Below are 18,225 nucleotides of genomic sequence, written 5' to 3' on the forward strand. Positions count from 1 at the left end.
AAAATTATTATTAAATATTTTTTAATACTTTTTTGAATTTTTTATTTTGCTTACACAATTTGTTTTCAAAGAAAAATTGGAAAAGAGTAAAGATTTGATGGTTCTTTTCAAATCACAACTTCTACCTATTATATTAAAAAAATTCAATAGATACTATTGTAGAATAGATACTAATTCGTTTTTGAAAGTTATTGGTAAAATATATTAATAGTCCATATAATAGGAAATTCAGGAAGACAAGTGAGTGATTTAGTTCTTAAAAGCGGTTAATTACAGAATTACTATTAGAATCAAGAGAATGAGGGGAAAGTATATAGAAGTTGTAGAAGTTAATAAAGGTTCCAGACTGTGATAGTCATGAACAGAGGGCCATTGCTGAGATAGTATGAGCCGGGGTAAGCTTGGTGCTACCTCTTTTCTTTTATTTTTTATTTTCTTTGAATAAGAGGATTGAGAGTTTCTAAATATTGTGAAGTGAATTATGGAATGGAAATGTGATTGGTATTATTTGAAAAGAAGAAAGTTTGAATGATAAAATTTGATTGTAGTTCAGCAGAGAAAATGAGGCTGTATTTGTGTGAAACACCGTAATGTGAATGGCAGTTCTGTGTGAAGAATTCCAGTGATTGGAATGAGGGTAATTGTTTGTTGAAAGCTATGAAGGCGCAGTATTACAGGTTGGAGATTATGAGGGTGAATATATTGGTGGAAATAGCAGTTATTGGTATGACTGAATTGCTATAAGTCATGTTAATCACATATAAAGAAGGATCAATAATACTAAGGCCTATTTTTTCCATGGTTTTCAATGATATGATGTTTAATCGACTACTTCCTTTAACAATTGTGTAAGAGATGATCTTATCTTCTACAGACACTTCTAATTTACTGGCCTTCACTTCCTATGCTCCTAGTATTGTATTAATATGGGCTTGGATTTTTTTTTAAAGCTTTGAAATCTTTTAATAGATAAGCTAGTTTTAATTTTTATTATTATTAGAAAAAAATTTAATAATTGAGCAATAATTATATTTTTTAAAATTTTATTCAAGTTTCCTTATAAATCATAAGACTTCTTTTGCATTCTATTTTTTAATAAGAATAAAATACCATGTTTTAGTTTAGAGTATCTAGGCCCTTTTCACTCTTTTATAGAAAGAAATTTCTTCACATGGATTTTTTCCTTCACTATGTTGGCTTTATGAGTGGATGTAGGTTCTAAATTTTTAAAGTAATTTTTTTGACTTCTTCACATTATCCATTGTCTTTCTTGTAGCCTCATTTAAATTTAAAAATTAAAGAGAGTCTTTTGAATTATTCTTATTATCTATTGAAGTAGGAAAGAGAGGACCAATATACCTAAACCTTGTCATAACTATTAAGACTAACATCTTTAGATTTTTTTTAATTTTTTTTTAATTTTTTTTATATCCAAATCTTATTCATGAGAGATTTAATTTGTATGTGAAGAAGAAGATTGATCTTTCATAGATTAAGATCCTTGTTTTTTATTTGGTATTTCTAAATACCTCAAGTTATATAAATTTTGTTAGTTGTATTGAGTTTGGCAAATATTTAGTCAAATAAATCTTCTCTATGTATTTAAACTCTATGAAAGATGTTGGATTTAACAATTATCATTATAATTGTAAAACATGTTTGAAGGTCTTGGACTATTGTCAAAATTCAAATTTTTTGATTCTTTTAAATGATCTTAGGCTCATTGTTGGTGATTTTCTTGTAAAACTTTTAAAAGAAATATCTTATCAGATTGCCTACATACATATGTAGGATGGTTTTTTCTACAGTTTCTACACACTATCATATTTTCTATCCAACTACCTAATGAGTGTCTTTTCCTACAATAGTTGTATATTTTTTGCCATTGTTGTAACCAGTTCCTAAAGTTTTGATCAGGATTTTTTTGAGGTTGAGGTTGAAAATTGGATCTTATATTAGTTTGGTTTCTATAGGAGGAAATATATGACTCTTATCTTTTTATGTTTTGTTAGTAATTTTGCTAGTTTGAGTAAAATTCATTTATATGCTTCAATTGATTAATTGAGTGTATTAGAATCAGAAAGTGTGCCTATCAGATTTTGTGAGAGATAGAACTTGATTTGGGATTTGACTCTCAATTAAAAGAGACATTTGTTCTTATATTACCTTTATATATTGAGTCAATTCATTTTGAAATCCCTAATGGCTTTGAAGGACTTCATTCTTAAATTCTTTCTTTTGTCTATTTCTATCCTCAAGGTATGATAATTTAAAGAAGTTGAGGAGTAATCTAATCTCTAAAGGTATCAAATAGTGGTTGATGGATTTGAATTGATTTTTCACATTTCCCTACAAATACCCCTAGGAATAATGATTTGGACATGGATAAGGATAAAACTTGAAATTCTATGGTCTTCCTACTTCTACATTCTCTCTTATTTCTTATCCATGTCTTCATTGATCTAATGCCATATACAATTAAATAAAAAATAAAAAAAATAGAAATCATAATTAGATTCTAATCAAATCATAATGTAACCTTCAACAAATCCTAATAAAATCCTAAACCAATTCTAACCAAATCTTAGTGAATTCCTAAATCTTAAATAAATCCTAATCAAATCTTGAATAAATCCTAATTAAATCCTTGAAAAATCCTAAATCCTAATCTTAGACCAAATCCTAATAAAATCCTAAATCTTAAATAATTCTAAGAAAATTCCAAGTAAATTTTAATAAATTATTGTAGCTATTTGAAACTTCAATGAATATTAATTGAATCATAGATCTTAGCTAAAATTTCACTCAAACTTTAATAAATAAGCAATTAATAAGCATACAAAATTTGAGAAGAATTGGACTTACCAATTGCAAGAAAAGCTTCCAAAACCTCCTAGTCATTGGCCATCTTCTTTCTTTGATTTGAATGTTGATCTTTCAACACCAATTTCTCCTTGCTAAATTATTCAATTGCTCCAAAAATTGGATTGTATTAAGATATTCAAGTCTTAATTGTTTTAACCAAATTTTACTTCAATTCAATTAGTAGATATTGTTAGATTAGGAAATCACTTACTAATCCTAAATCTCAAATTTTTAAGATTATAATCCTCAAAAATCCTCATATGCTTCAATCTAACCACTTGATTGACTTCAAATTTCTTACACACATTTATAACAAGCACAATAACAAACTGTCTAATTTTCATTTGTACACATGCTACAAAATTGAAGAAATCCTCAAATTTGTAAACGCATTTTTATTTTTTAATATCTAAATCCACCAAATATAATATTAAATTTGAAAATTCTTCAAAATTTTAATATTAATTTAAAAAATATAAAACTAATACTCCAAAATCTCTCCTCAAGTTTGCTCTCAAATTCTACTCTTTGATATGCAAAAGAACCTCAAAATCACCATAGGTACTCGATTTTGTGCCTTGGGATCTGATTTCAATCTTGGTTAGCAACCAATCCTCTCCAAGTATCAATTTTTGTCTTCTTGAGGTAAATTTTGCTAACACCAATTCCTAACTCCCTTCTACATATGCCTATATCCTTTATTTTTTTAATCTACCTTATTTTATTTTATTTATGGCTCTATAAAGTAAATAGAATATATTTTTATAAAAGTCAATTCTAATACTAATAGATTTTACTAAGTGGATATCATTTATCTATTTTTTATTATATATTTTTAATTAAGTTCTTCTATAATTAAATATATTCTTTCAATTTTTACTTAATGGCTATATTATTATATGATACTAGGCTATCTTTTTGGTGTTGTCTTAATGAAATTAACTTAAGTACATCAAAGATTTTTAGTTTTACTTATAAGAGAGAAGAAATGTAATACTAATATATTTATGAATTTGAATGGAATTTAGAATATGAAATATTGCCTCAAACGGATTATTTAAGCTTTGAGGATATTGTCTTTTAAGGTAGATACCCAACTTTATAGGAATTCAAGGTAGATATTGGAAGAAGGTTAAGAAAGAGGAGGGAGGAGAGGGGAGGAAAAAGGAATTTGCATTAAGTAGGGTTTTTTTGCTTAGGTAGGTGTATCTAGAAGGGGGGTTGTTAGGATTTTTTTGTGGCAAGTTTTAAGACTGATTTTGGATTTTTCATGCCATTTATTGGATTTTTATTACTTTATATTGAGATTTTAAAAGAGGATAAATTTTATTCTTAGCTTTCAAATAAGTTTTAGTATGCAAGAAATGAAGATATGACAAGGGAGATCTATGCAAATTTGTGGGCGGGGGGGTGGCTAGAATATTTTGGTGAGGAGATTCAAGATTGGTTTGGAATTTTCTATGCCATTTATTGAATTTTTATCTTTTTATTTCAAAATTTTGAAAAAATCTAGATCTTATTGTTAGCTTTTCAGCAAGCCTTAGCATATAACAAGAAGAGTTGTAACAAGGGAGATCTATGCAAATTTATAAAAGAAGGTTGCTAGAGTTTTTAGGCAGCAAATTTCAAAACTAGTTTGGAATTTTCTATGCCTTTTATTGGATTTTTTTTTATGTTGAAATTTAGAAAAAAGCTTGATCTTATTTTTAGCTTTCTAATAAGGTATGATATATAAGAAATAAAGCTATGACAAGGAAGAACTAAATAAATTTATAGAGGGGATTTTTAAAGGTTGCAGCTTTAGCAAGCAACCAACTTTTTCTTAGTTTGGTTTTCATATTTTTTGAAACTTATTTATTGACTATAATATTTTTGAAGTTTATAGCTTAAATTAAGCTTAATGATCTAAATTTTGCATAGATTGGATTAATAATAAATAAATTATAGATATTTTAGTGAGAGGAGGTTGGGATTTGAAATTAGAGTTAGGGGTTGATACATCTTGGTACAAGTAAAAAAATTAATCTAAAATTTGTACTCAGCCTTTAAACTACCTTTTTATATTTTAATTCATTTTTGCAACATTATGTTTTTTATAAATTATTTGTAATCAAGGATCTCATGTTCTCCTAAGGAGGCTTACCTTCTTGATAGTATCATCTAAATTGTTCAATCTTCCCTTAAGAATCTATCTTATTGTCTCTTGATTGTTGAATCCTTGAATGAAAAAGTGGAGGAGGGTGTCATTTGTAAAAAGAGTTCTTATGAATTAGGTTACTACAAGTTGAAATTGTCAAATGTATTCAGTAATCTCTTCTTCTTTCCCTTGCCTCAAAGAAGAAAGGATTAAGAAGGCTATTCTTTGCTCTACTTCTGATCCAAACTTTTTTAGAAATGCTCTCATGACTATGTCCAATTTTTTAAAGGTTTAACGGAGATAGTTTCTATACTATTCATAAGCCCTATTCTTTAGAATACTAAAAAACTATACAAGATAATAATAAAAATTGGTTAATAAATATGTCATGAAAAGTTTCATAAAATTTTCTATATATATTAATAGATCATCATCTTTAATTTTTTTTAAATATAAAGAGGTTATGAGGCATGGAAGTTGCTTGTAAATCTTTTAGAATTACAATTGATAAATCCCTTGGTTGAACCAAAGAATTAATTGGTATAAAGGTAGGTGAAGATTCTCTTTCATGCTCTATTTTTGATATATAGATTAATTTTTTTAATTATGTATTTTATTCAGCCATTATTAGATAAAATATGTTTGAAAGGCATTCTTCTCGAGCTTGGATATTTTTTTTTACAACTTAATCTTTATCATAGAATTCTAAATAAAATCATTATACATATGTAGCCATATCAAATTGTCTTTGTAAAATATGGCCATTGTCATTGAATTCTTTGATCTTAGAAGATTTATTGTTTATCTTAGAATTGAAAAAGTCAAAAAATTCACTTGTACATCTATCTTCAACTCTTATTCATTTTGTAGCTTGTTGATCAAATTATTTTACTAGTCTATAATATTGTATTGCTTATAGCTAGAATTGAGTTGCATTCACTATATCTCTAACTACTTGATTATTCAAATCTTTTTGGAGTATGAATTCAAACTTTACCATATCTTTAATTTAATTTTCATAGATTTTAAATCATTCATTCTTCTCTTGTCTTTTAATTTCTAAATTCTTAAGTTGGATTGTATGTAAAACCTCAAGAACTCTAAAATTCCAACTTAAGTGGTAGTAGGTGGTAATTACTTCTTTCCCAGCTTTAATGAGTATATTTCTTCAATCTTATATTATAAGTAGGTGTTTATCAAATGTTGGGATCCTAGGTAGCCTTCTACTTTTTTCTTTAATTTTTAAAAAAATATATGTATGATTTGATATGAAGATTTGTGGGCCATATTCTTATCATTCTTCTCCTCTCAATTAATTCTTTTGATATGTATGTACAATTAATTCTTGGTCCTGGTCTTTGATTATCTGATGTGAATTATTTCTTAATAGTATGGAAAAATTCTCCTGGGTTGTATACATCTTGGATTCTAAGACAAACTTTAGTTAAATTTTATTTTACATGGTTTAATTTTAATATAATTATTTCCTTCTAATAATAATAAATCATCTAAGATTAAATTTCATCTGAGATAAATTTTCATCCACAAATAAAAATTCTTCACTAATAACCAACTTCCATTTACAATTTATCATCCAATAATTTCAACTAAATTCATCTGCAAAAGTTTTTCATCCAACTTGCTTCAAATTTGTCATCAATTTCATCCAAAATAGTTGTCCAAATCTAATTTAACATCAATCCTAATTACTTGGTTTTAATTGTATTTAAATTCACTTGATTGTTTATACATACCACCATTGTAAATTCTCATAGAGAACAAAAGCATCATTGATAAATCCGCACAAAGGCTTGAGAGTGTCCCCAAATTCAATCACCTTTGAACCTTCACTCCGACCATCCGTCCTTGCGCCAGTCCCACATTTGAATTTGGCTACAACAATCGTTCGGACAGTTCTTATTATTAGAAGCATGCGCAGCCATAGTTGGCCTCATGAACAATCTTGTCAAACACCTTAGTCATAGCAGCTTAATCACCAATTCTCAAGATGTGAGCTCAGATGCTTCGGCTTGGTCTTTCTTTGCTCACTTGCTATCTTATGAATTGTTGCTTATGATGCTAGATCGACAAAATAGAACTAAAATAAAAGCAATACTAAAACTGACCTTTACAGTACCGCCGTACTAACCACGCACCATCGCTATGAATGTGGATTTGTACTAAATATTACCAATACTTTCTAAGCTTCCTACGTCTACTCTTACTACAACTATATTGTATACCTTTGTTACCGCTACAGTTCTTCTTACTACTTAAGATATTACTAATGTATTGCAAATGAGATAGAATTGGAGCAAGGCACCACAAATTGTCCTGATTGAGTATTGGTTGCAACAACGCAAATATAACGACGACTTGAATCAGTTCAACAGCACTTGTCTTGGAAGCGTCGAGTCTCATCGATAGTTTGAACTCCACTAGTTTGACTTGACTAAGGAATCCAAATTGGATTCGACACAACTACTCAACCGCGTAGCAACTAATCAACAATGCTTTTGAATATGATGATGACTTCCAACATTGACACCACGCCTCACTTTGGATTCCGCCAACTTGAAGAGGCCTTAGTGCATACAACCACTATAGATTATTAAAGAGAGTCTACGAGCTTCAAGTCCACCCTTCTTCACAGCGCCACTAATGCTGAGGGAAGGAAGAAGACGGCACTGAACTACGGAGGTAATATCAATTAAGAACTACTGGCACAAGTGCCGCTAGCAATGAATTACAACCATGTGACGCAAGGAGATTCAACTCCCTTGTTCAGTCGCAAAGTTTTGAAGACGTAGTGTTGAATCAATAAAAACAAAGACAAACCAAAACCAATCGCCCTCATCGTAACCCCGCAGCCTTGCTGAACCAAATGAATCAATGCCGCACCGCAAGAGAGCCACGCGATACCAGCCTTCTACTGTAACAAACTAAAATTAGATTTTGCTTCCACTACAGAACCACAGAGATAGTCTACTGCAGGTACGAGTTCATAAGTCACTTACCAACGAGTCAATGCAGTCCTCTCACAATGCTAGCTCTAGCTGAATGAGCAGCAATAAAAATGTGGAAAGGATCCGTGAACTGATCCACCACGGATCACTGCTAGAGTGTTGCACTAGCAAGGACATCACGACTACATGTAGGATGCCATAACAGTGGCTACCCGGAAGTTTAACAAAAGGAAGACAAAAAAAACTTGTGGCTGTCGATAATCGACTTTACGCCACCACCGTCACACGAAGGAATTATCGAAACTTGAGTTGCACTGTAGCACCCTCTTCACCAAGCTCCGAGCTCCTCCACAGTACACCAAAGAAGAGAACAACGCCGTAGGTGTCGAAGCTCACGCACAAAGTATAAAATAAAAAAATAGGATAAAAAATAAACAAAAAATAAAAATAAAAGAAGAAGTGAACCTAAACCCTAACCTGGACCCTCAAAAATGAAAGAAGAAGGAAACCTAAACTCTGAACCTAAACCTGGTTCGGGGTGGCCTGGACCCCCATCGGCAATGAGGCCTCATTCACCTGGATGTTGCGCACAATCCTTGGGGCCGATACTTGCTAGGTTGATACTCGATTCCGGATGCCTTTTTGATACTCATACCCAACACACATATCAGTCCTCATATCTGTATTGTATGCAGTAGCATACCTGTCATATTTCTATTATATAGCTATTGTATATTGTACTATATAACTATTACATTTTGACTCGTATACTACTATATTCCAACTATGTACGCCCTATATTTTGTATCATATCTATTGCTGTATCTGGACTATAAACCGATCATATACAACTATGTAATACTAGAATCTTGAATATTCTAGATTCCTTCTAGATACTAAAAGATGCTTCTATTGATGCTCCTAAGATGCTTTCTAAAATTGGGATTTTCTACTAGGATTTCTACACATAACCAGAATTAATCTACTAACTTTATTTGTTTTCATTTAGCATCCTCTACACTCATCATCAACTAACGATTGCTAATTGACACTAGTCTTGCCTTCTTTTATCCTAAAACAACCCATGAGTCGATCTGGTGACTCATAATCAATGACTTGTTGTGGGTAAGCCTCGTTGCTTGTCATGTAATGATTCTAAGCAATTAAAACCTCCTGCTAAAATCCATTAGGCCTTTGGGAGGTTGAAACTTGTAATCTTCATCAAAAGGCTTGTTCTTGAGTCCATATGATTGTGCCCATACACATTAATTGTGCCTATCTTTTCTTACTGTGGTAGTTGAAATGTGATGAATTGTGCTCTACCTTTGACAATGATGCCATGTTTACAAAGATTAATAGAGATTTTTGGGGAGATTAATATACATGTTCCCCCTTCGAGTATATCCAAGTTATCGTGGTTGCTCTAAGGTGAGCTTGTGTTCTTGTAGTAGAATTATGTCCGGTTGTGGTATGCAGTTGCAAAAAAAAGTCTTCTAGTTCTCTTCGCTTTCTGTTTCCATCCAAGCCTTGAATGTTGTATGATGCGATGGTGAGGTGTTCAACCATCGCAATCAGCTGGTTCTATGTGGTTGGTCGGTTCTAAGCAGTTATACTGATTAGAACAACCATGTAGTTCTATGGGTGTAGTATCTGGCGGGATGGTGCCTTGAGATAGGCCAGCTAATTGGCCGGGTTGACCTCCACAATCTTCTCTAACCTTGTTGGGGAGGATTATCCCTCTCCGGGGGCAGCGTGTACCAGTTCCAGTCTCAGGCTTGTTTGATGCCAACCATCTCTGTATTCAATCGAATGAATACAAACCATTCGCAGATTGATCCTGTTCCCTTGATGCGCCATTGATGGGTCCACAGTGCATTGGATCACCTTCGTAATGGATTCTGTCCATTGTGTTTACATATAATTTCTTTTCGGAGGGTGAGCATAGTAGAGTTGACAAGGTGTGCACGGGCTGAGTCCAGTGTCCAGTCCTCTTCGGTGGAGAGGGTCTTGAGAAAAGTGGTGCTAATCGGCTTAACCAACTGAGGTAGGACGACCCACAGATCCCCACACTACCCCGACGAAGCGCCGGGCCCGCCTGCGTTGGCATCACAGCACAAACATAGATAAATATTTGTCTATGTTTTAGATATATGCCGATCAATATTTTCGTTTCTTTCGCGGTGCATTTGGTAGAAAGCGTCATACTGATGTATCTGGTCAGGCATTGAAGTTTTCGCACCATGTCGAGTCCAAGGCACCCTAATAGTTCTTAACCATAGGCATTGATGCGGATTTGACGAACGCAGATTCAGGAAACTGTGTTCCATACTTGCATTTTAAACTGCACTTCAGAGTTTCCTATGTTTCTTTGAGCTACTAACCAGTTGCAATGAAATATTAACTTTAGTTTCGTTTTTCACGTTCCTCAGTTACTTGGACTCCGTTTTCTTTTTTCTTTTTTTGCCATGCGTTAGTTTACTTTGCAGAAATGCTGGTTTTAGAATCGGAGGTATGACATCTCTGGTATTGTATTGCTCACAGATCGGCATCCTACTGCCAGGTTCAGAAGGAGGATATGTGATAGCTGAGGCTACGGCACCTGTAGCAGGGCCGTCCTCGGCTGGGAGAGGGAAAGTGTCGCCCGAATCTGCTGAGATAAAGGGTGTAAAGAAGGCTGATTTGAAAGTTGCAAGTCGTGCTAACACCGATAATGAAGGTGGTGCAAGGGCAAACGATGGACGAGGACACTTTAGTAAGTTTGGGGGTAGGGTTGATGCTGATCAGGACTACAATGAGAAGTTGAGGACAACATGGACCATCAAGAGCTTGGGAAGTACCAGCACACAGTCGATCTTAAGATGCAGTGAGTCGAGCCTATCATCCTGAATTTATTTTGTGCTTGTGATGCTGATAGTGGTCATGATGCTCAATATCCCACGTCTCACATCTGCTTGTGGTATTGGGTTCAAAACATTTCTACCGTCGATGTTATGTGTACAAAGCAGTTATAAAGCACTTTCACCTGAGCAGATGACTCGGTACGAGTGCTGCCGACATTCTGGATTTTCAGATTGCCAACATGTGACTTGTATGTTCCGCTCTGAGGACGATTTTGAATTTTGAATTTTTGCAATATTGCATGGGATGAATAACCTGAAGATGAAAAATTCAAGTTCGATTAGTGCAAGAGCAGATGCCGTTGAAACTGTTAGAATTTTACCATACGCAGATTGTTTGTTGTGTTGTCTAACCCTGCTCTGTTCTAAACGTCTGCATGAGTATTGAAGGAAGCAGTTGCGGCAGAGTGTATCAGGTGATCAAGTTTCGTTTCCCATGACTATTGTTATCTCTGAAGTAGTAAAAATGTTCGTCGGCGACCGTGTGGAGATTGGTCTTTCGATTTCCTTCAAAATTCTGAATATTGTATTTGCTCGTCCTCTGTAGAAGTAAACGATTGTCATTTTCTGAAATGGCAGTGTTTCAAAATTTCTAACAGGGTCGGCATTGGTTTTGTGGGTCAACCACAACCCTTCTGAGCTATTTATGTCTCTCTTGCACTTCATGGTTGTGATGACGTTTGTATGATCCGTTGGCATCGAAAACCACCTCCACGGTTTTTGAATGGCAATGGCAAACATGTACAGCTTGTTTGATCATGGAGCTAGCTGTTATTTTGGCTGGTCCTCTGGATTGCAAAGTACCGGCATCAAATGTCTTCCCCATGTGACAGGACGAGTGGTGATGGCGAAAGAGATGAAACTGGGCTTAACGTCCTACTCACCTTCGTGAAGCATGTTGACGATTGAAGCTGGAGGGTAAAGTTTCTTTTGCGTGGCAGGCCTCGCTCTTCCGGTAGTTCAGGTGCTTGTCAATAAGTCTATCAAAAATGAAGAAGTGAGGCAACATGGTTTAATAATCCGAACCAACTTGAATTATTCGTGTCTTTGATTTCTGGACATGTCCATGAGACATTCGCAGATTTTTTACTCCACAGGACATGTCCAAAAATCAGTGACATGAATAATTCAAGCTTTGCACTTGAACCAATTCAGAGCGCTAGGTTCTCTTGGGGAAATGCAGCCATCAGTAGATTCTGTAGCCTGTTGTAGCCCTTGTTTATTTTTCCTGTCAGCGTGTTTGGATTGGATTTTTGAAGAAATGATTATTTAACTTGGATGTAGAATACTTTTTAAGAATCCTAGTCACGGAAGCATGATTCTGAATCTGCCTGACCCAATCTATTTTTAAAACCAAGAGCACCAGCCTTCCTCTGACAAGCAGTTGTATTAATTTTGTTGCAGCCGCTCTTTCGTTTTCTAAACTTCATTGATGATGTTCTAATCCACAGCATGTCCTGTTACGAGCAGGTATGATTTGAAGGGGATCGATTTGATGCTTTTCTTTCGTTTAGAGGGAAAGGTGAAACCTTAGCATTCACTGTATTGCATCTCGGAGGCCTCTCAACAATCACCATCCGTGTGAGATCTTACTTCCTCGGCATTAGATCTACATACGAAACGAAAAAACCATCTCAACTGAAACCGCAACAGAGTATTGAATACAACCCACGCTCACACCGCAATCGTCAGAAGACAGTCAGGAGCAGCAAGATTCCCATTGACGAGTTCTGAAAATACCATGTCTGGAGTACACTAGAAGGATTCATTTGGAATTAACATGACATCTGACGCGATTCACCTTTCAGAAAAACGTGACCCAGACGTCTTGGGCACACAAACTGAGCACTTCACTGGCTCTCCAGCACAAACAGACTGCAAATGCATCCTAACTTGTGTTTGAGTTGTAAGCAATGAGCTCTGTCCGGTCTCTGACAAGATAAGCCACTTTTGGGACACAACTGTCAGCAAGCTCCACGGTCTTGCTCCGACACCAGTTACTGTGCTTGAGGAACGACCTGCAAGAGCAGAGTGCATGCTGGAAAACTTAGATTACTTTTATCAGTCCTGAAAAAGGGGGGGGGGGTGAGTAACATAGTGTACATCTGTAAATGCAACTCCATATAAGGAATCTGTTTGGACGTTGAGAATCTGTACTATGCTAAACTTCACTGCCTCGGCACAGATACCCACTTTTTTGTATTCACTGGAGAGGACATTTAAGAAGATTCTGTAAAGATCTACACTCTTCTTTTTATAGATTATTGGTAACACAGTGTCCATGCCCACTACCTATCACTAACTCATTTTACAGAATAAGAAAGTGTGTTATTAATATGTAAGTGTTTGTAAGTCATTACTTCTTCCTCTTCTTTAAAGATGGCTTGTCGTGTTTGTCAAAACCTTGATATAAATCTTAACGTTTTTGGGTTTTGTTATCAGCAAACATAACATTTCGTTATAACAATGTGTTGGTATTTACAAATCTGTTTGCAAGTCTTGCACTTTCCCTGTTTTTAAATTTTGGTCATCTGTATTCCTTTGTCTTCTTAGTCGTCATGGTCGCCAATAGTGTATTAAGGGGTAGCATATCGTAGTATTCTTCTTTTTTGACAACAGTTATAGACTGATAGAATCAACATCTGCAGTTATTGTTGTACTCATAGTTAAAATGACAATACTCAACAATAAGTTGATATTTGAAGAACAACGTGTAACTGAAGAATGAATCTATGTGTAACTAGTATCTTTTATTGAAACATTATCTGTGAATAAGAGAATGCTTTGTTTGCAACTGCAAAATGTGTAAAATTACATCATGTTGCTGACGTAGAGATTGCTTCCGAATAATTTGTGTGTTCATTTGATATATGATGTGAATGTAATAAACATTAATTATAAAAGTATCTCTTTCCTCCAAAAAAAAAAATTACATTTATACTATCAAACATCAACTGAATTTCTGTACCAGTTGAAATATATTATAAAATAAGGATGAACATTCTCTAGAACAATGATTTCCATGAATATAACTTAAAAAGTTTACATGAAATCGTGTTCCAAAATTAGAAACGAATCAACTTTTTTGATATTGTATTATCAATTTTATATTTATTTGAGAATTTAGAAAATATATAAACAGAAAATAATATCTAGATTTAAAGAATAATCATTTCATTATCTTTGTTAGCTAAAGCAAGTTGAGTTGGTAGCTCTTTATATTTAAGAGACGAGAGCTGTAATTCTAAAATTCTTTGATTGGCTAAAGCTTCTTAATTTTCAGCCAAAAGTTGTGGTCTCTTACCTTGTCTCCCTTATTTCACATTGAAAGAAATAAAGTCACAACTAAAGCACAACAAATCTCTCTCACATACACATACAAAAAGCAGTCAATGAGATGGAACATAGAAATAGCAAAGAGAGATGTGGCTTTAACAACTCTCTCTGTATATGTATATTAATTATTTCTTCTTTCAGACATCATGTGAAACATTGATAAATTGAAAATAATAAATAAATAAACATTGATTATCCAAAAGAATTCATTCTCAAAAGAACTATTTATATTTACCAATTTTTTCTTTTGGTATCTATTTTTTTATTTTATTTTCTTAAATATATGACAACAAATTTTTCTTTTCTTTTTTATGTCTCAATCTCCACAATATAATTTTGTAATATATATATATATATATAAGTAAAAACCCTAAATGAAACCAATATTTACAAGGAAATATATGTATATATATATATATATATATATATAAGAAGAACGCCACTTTGAACAAGCAAAGGAAAATGGAACATCAACAACAACAACAAACTTTCTCCAAGGAATATTAACCAAGCTGAGCTGGCAGTCAGGGGGCCAGCGCAGCTTCCACGAAGCAGAGTACAAAGACAACGACAACGGAGGACATACAGCATTCATCCAGAACCTTCCAGACCAAGGAGGGGGGTGCCCAAGCCCAGCCTGCCACGAGTCTCCCCGTATTCCAACAAAGCACTTTCGTCCCACCCCTCGTTCCAGCTCACCCGGGTCAGGCCCATTCACTGCCCGCCACCTATCTCAGGCTCTGTGCCGGGCTGGACCCCCTCCCTTCCGCCCCTTCTTCCCGCGCCCGGTCCGGCCAAACCCGTCCCGTCCCGGGCGTCGTCGCGTGCGCGGTTGACATGCTTCCCACTATCGCCGCAGTAGGAGCACCAGTAGCAGAAGCAGCAGCTCCACGAGGAGCCAGAAGAACCAGAAGAAGGAGCAGTAGTAGAAGGGGAATGGAGTAAGTTGGCTATGTTTATCCATTCCATTCGCAGCAAGAGAGAGGGAGAAAGAGAGATAGAGAGAGCAGAATAACAATAACGACGCTGTGACCATGAGCTTGCCATCGTCGGACTTGGGATCCGGATTTGAATGCACGGGGGGCGATTTCCTTCTCTTTTCACGGGTGTTTAGAGCGAGAGAGTGACTGAGAGTGCTAGATTCCCGACGTGTGTTAGATCTGGAGTGTCGGTTTGCGTTGAGGGGATTAGATTTGGGGTTTTTTCGGTTTAGTGTTGTTGTTGTTGTTGTTGTTCAGATGTGAGTCGCGGGATGTGTGAATTTTTGGGAGAGTAGGGTATTTTGGGGATTGTGGGTTTATGTGGTGTGGTGAGAGACTTGGGTTTCGTGATTCTTGAGAGGGTTTGAGATGGGGGTGAGTTGGATTGGAGCGTTGATAGTCATGAGAAATGAATGAGGCTGTGGGGAAGGTTGCGACCGTTGTCGGTGAGGGAGGATTCGGAGCCGCGGGTAGGACTGTGACAGTTGAGCCATCGACGGCGCTAGGTTGCGAGTGGTAGAGATCAGGCGCATTGTCTCATTATTTCTCAGTGAGGTGCGCGTTGCTCCTTCTTCTTGGACTTTAACTTCTATTTCTGGAATGTTGCTTGTGCGAAATGATCTTGTTTTGCCTCGTGAAAGCTTGGCAGTAGTTTAGTGTGTGTTTGTTTGTTGAGTGGGATTCTTGTTGGTGGTTGTCTTGGTGGATGTGGTAGGAGGGAGAATCTACGCGCAGCAGACCACCATGGCGCCATCGCCGATCCAGGAGGCTCCCACAAGAGAGGCGGAGCGTGTCTCAGTGCACGTATCCCCCCGGCGTCGTCTTCCTGACTTCTTGCAATCTGTGAATCTCAAGTATGTGAAGCTCGGATACCATTACTTGATCACGCACTTACTCACGCTCCTCTTCATCCCGCTTCTGTTGGCCATCCTCCTGGAAGCCGGCCGTATGGGCCCTGAAGACTTGTGGCAGCTCTGGGAGAATCTGCAGTTCAATTTGGTTAGTGTGATTGCATGCTCTGCCCTCTTGGTGTTTGTGGGAACTGTCTACTTCATGTCGCGCCCCAGGCCCATCTTTCTCGTGGACTTTGCATGCTATCTCCCGGACGAGAAGTTACAAGTCTCGGTCCCGTTGTTCATGGAGCGCACACGGCTCGCGGGGTTCTTCGACGAGAAGAGCATGGAGTTTCAGGAGAAGATTTTGGAGAGGTCGGGTCTTGGTGCCAAGACTTACCTACCCGCGGCGATGCACTCCCTGCCTCCTTGCCCGAGCATGAAAGCAGCTCGAGAGGAGGCCGAGCAGGTCATGTTCGGGTGCCTCGACGAACTTTTCGAGAAGACGAAGATCAAACCTAAAGATGTTGGTGTCCTCGTCGTGAACTGTTCTCTCTTCAACCCCACGCCTTCCCTCTCCGCCATGATCGTGAACAAGTACCACATGCGTGGCAACATCCGTACCTACAATCTAGGCGGAATGGGATGCAGCGCAGGCGTGATTGCGATCGACCTTGCCAGAGACATGCTCCAAGTGCACGGCAACACCTACGCCATTGTTGTGAGTACCGAAAACATCACACAGAACTGGTACTTCGGCAACCGGAGATCCATGCTCATCCCTAATTGCTTGTTCCGCGTCGGTGGGGCCGCGATCTTGCTATCTAACAAGCGGAGAGATGGCTCCCGGTCCAAGTACCAGCTCAACCACGTCGTGAGGACCCACAAGGGCGCTGATGACAAGTGCTACAATTGCGTTTACCAAGAGCAGGACGAGCAGGGCAACATGGGTGTCTCCCTCTCCAAGGACCTCATGGCAATAGCTGGAGAGACTTTGAAAGCCAACATCACCACGCTAGGCCCGCTCGTGCTTCCTCTCTCCGAACAGCTGCTCTTTTTCAGCACCCTCGTCGCTCGGAAAGTCTTCAACATGAAGGTCAAGCCTTATATTCCTGATTTCAAGCTGGCCTTCGACCACTTCTGCATCCACGCCGGCGGGAGGGCCGTGATCGACGAGCTTGAGAAGAACCTGCAACTCACTCCCGGACACTGTGAGCCGTCACGAATGACCCTCCACAGATTTGGTAATACGTCTTCCTCTTCGATCTGGTACGAGCTTGCATACATGGAGGCCAAGGGGCGCATGCGGCGAGGCAACCGAGTGTGGCAAATTGCCTTTGGGAGCGGGTTTAAGTGCAATAGCGCTGTCTGGCAGGCATTGCGAAACATCAAGCCCTCGGAGAAGTCGCCGTGGGCTCATTGTATCGATGAGTACCCTCAACATGTGGACGATATTCAAAAAGTTAGTTAAGAGCTCGATTGTTTTGAAACGGGTGACATTTTATTGGCAACAAACCTTGGTTGTGATGGAGCTGTGAAGGCTGTGAATTGGCCTTCTGGAGTTGTCTCCGATTGTTTGCAAGAACCTGTTTGCGACTTCGACCTGGATCTCGTCGTTCAAGAAGCTACAAGCTCACTGATCAGGCCAGAGTAGACATGTTTGAACAACGCCTGCGTGGCTTTGTTGTTGCGATTATAAAAGGGAACGAAGCACTTGCCATGACCTTTCACATTGATCATATAATGACTGTCTGCGGCAACTAATTGTGCTTCTATTCATGATCAGCTTTGCTGCATAAGAAACTGCGGTGCGAAGTACCACATTTCTACACGGGTTGTCAGTTTGCATTTCTGACCCTCTCGCTTTGAATTGGAGTCGGACTCTGAATCTTCCTCAATTAGTTTCATGCAAGTCTGGACATTGCTACCAACACAGATAACTAAAAAGAGATGTTTATTACAAAAATCAACACCCTGTGTGGATGTGATCTAGATGTGCTTCAAGCAGAATAACATACACCTCTCGGAGGAATGACTCGAGATTTGGTACATCTGCTTCTGATACCAAGTTCTAAAGCCAATGTGATGTAGAATACTGAAGAATATCATTGCCTGTGAAACCTTCCGCAGTTGCTTCCTTGTATAGCTTTCAAATTAGATTTTTAGCATATGACCCATTTTAGGCAAGTGTCGAGAAGTTCTCTGTCAAAG

General features: G+C 37.0%; 2 protein-coding genes across 3 annotated transcripts; both read left to right on the forward strand.

Annotated features, from left to right (window-relative positions):
• Positions 1 to 9,190: 9,190 nt before the first annotated feature.
• Positions 9,191 to 13,153, forward strand: LOC112281522 (uncharacterized). 2 transcript variants are annotated; one of them, XM_024518134.3, is made up of 5 exons: positions 9,191 to 9,396; positions 10,510 to 10,831; positions 11,256 to 11,281; positions 11,699 to 11,829; positions 12,336 to 13,153. In XM_024518134.3, exons 1-4 carry the CDS (start codon positions 9,352 to 9,354, stop codon positions 11,708 to 11,710), a joined length of 405 nt encoding a protein of 134 aa, XP_024373902.2. In that variant the 5' UTR covers positions 9,191 to 9,351; the 3' UTR covers positions 11,711 to 11,829; positions 12,336 to 13,153. The 2 variants fall into 2 exon arrangements, with proteins under 2 accessions (XP_024373902.2, XP_073394095.2); XM_073537994.2 differs by having other exon boundaries at positions 11,256 to 11,783.
• A 1,933-nt stretch (positions 13,154 to 15,086) lies between these two features.
• LOC112283525 (3-ketoacyl-CoA synthase 4) lies at positions 15,087 to 17,843 on the forward strand. The gene is made up of 2 exons (XM_024522305.3): positions 15,087 to 15,736; positions 15,897 to 17,843. The coding sequence occupies exon 2, from the start codon at positions 15,926 to 15,928 to the stop codon at positions 17,483 to 17,485; it is 1,560 nt and encodes a 519-aa protein (XP_024378073.1). The 5' UTR covers positions 15,087 to 15,736; positions 15,897 to 15,925; the 3' UTR covers positions 17,486 to 17,843.
• The last annotated feature ends 382 nt before the right edge of the window (positions 17,844 to 18,225 follow it).

The sequence above is a fragment of the Physcomitrium patens genome, chromosome 1 (genome assembly GCF_059467195.1).
Source record: "Physcomitrium patens ecotype Gransden chromosome 1, ASM5946719v1, whole genome shotgun sequence".
NCBI classification, from domain to species: Eukaryota; Viridiplantae; Streptophyta; class Bryopsida; order Funariales; family Funariaceae; genus Physcomitrium; species Physcomitrium patens.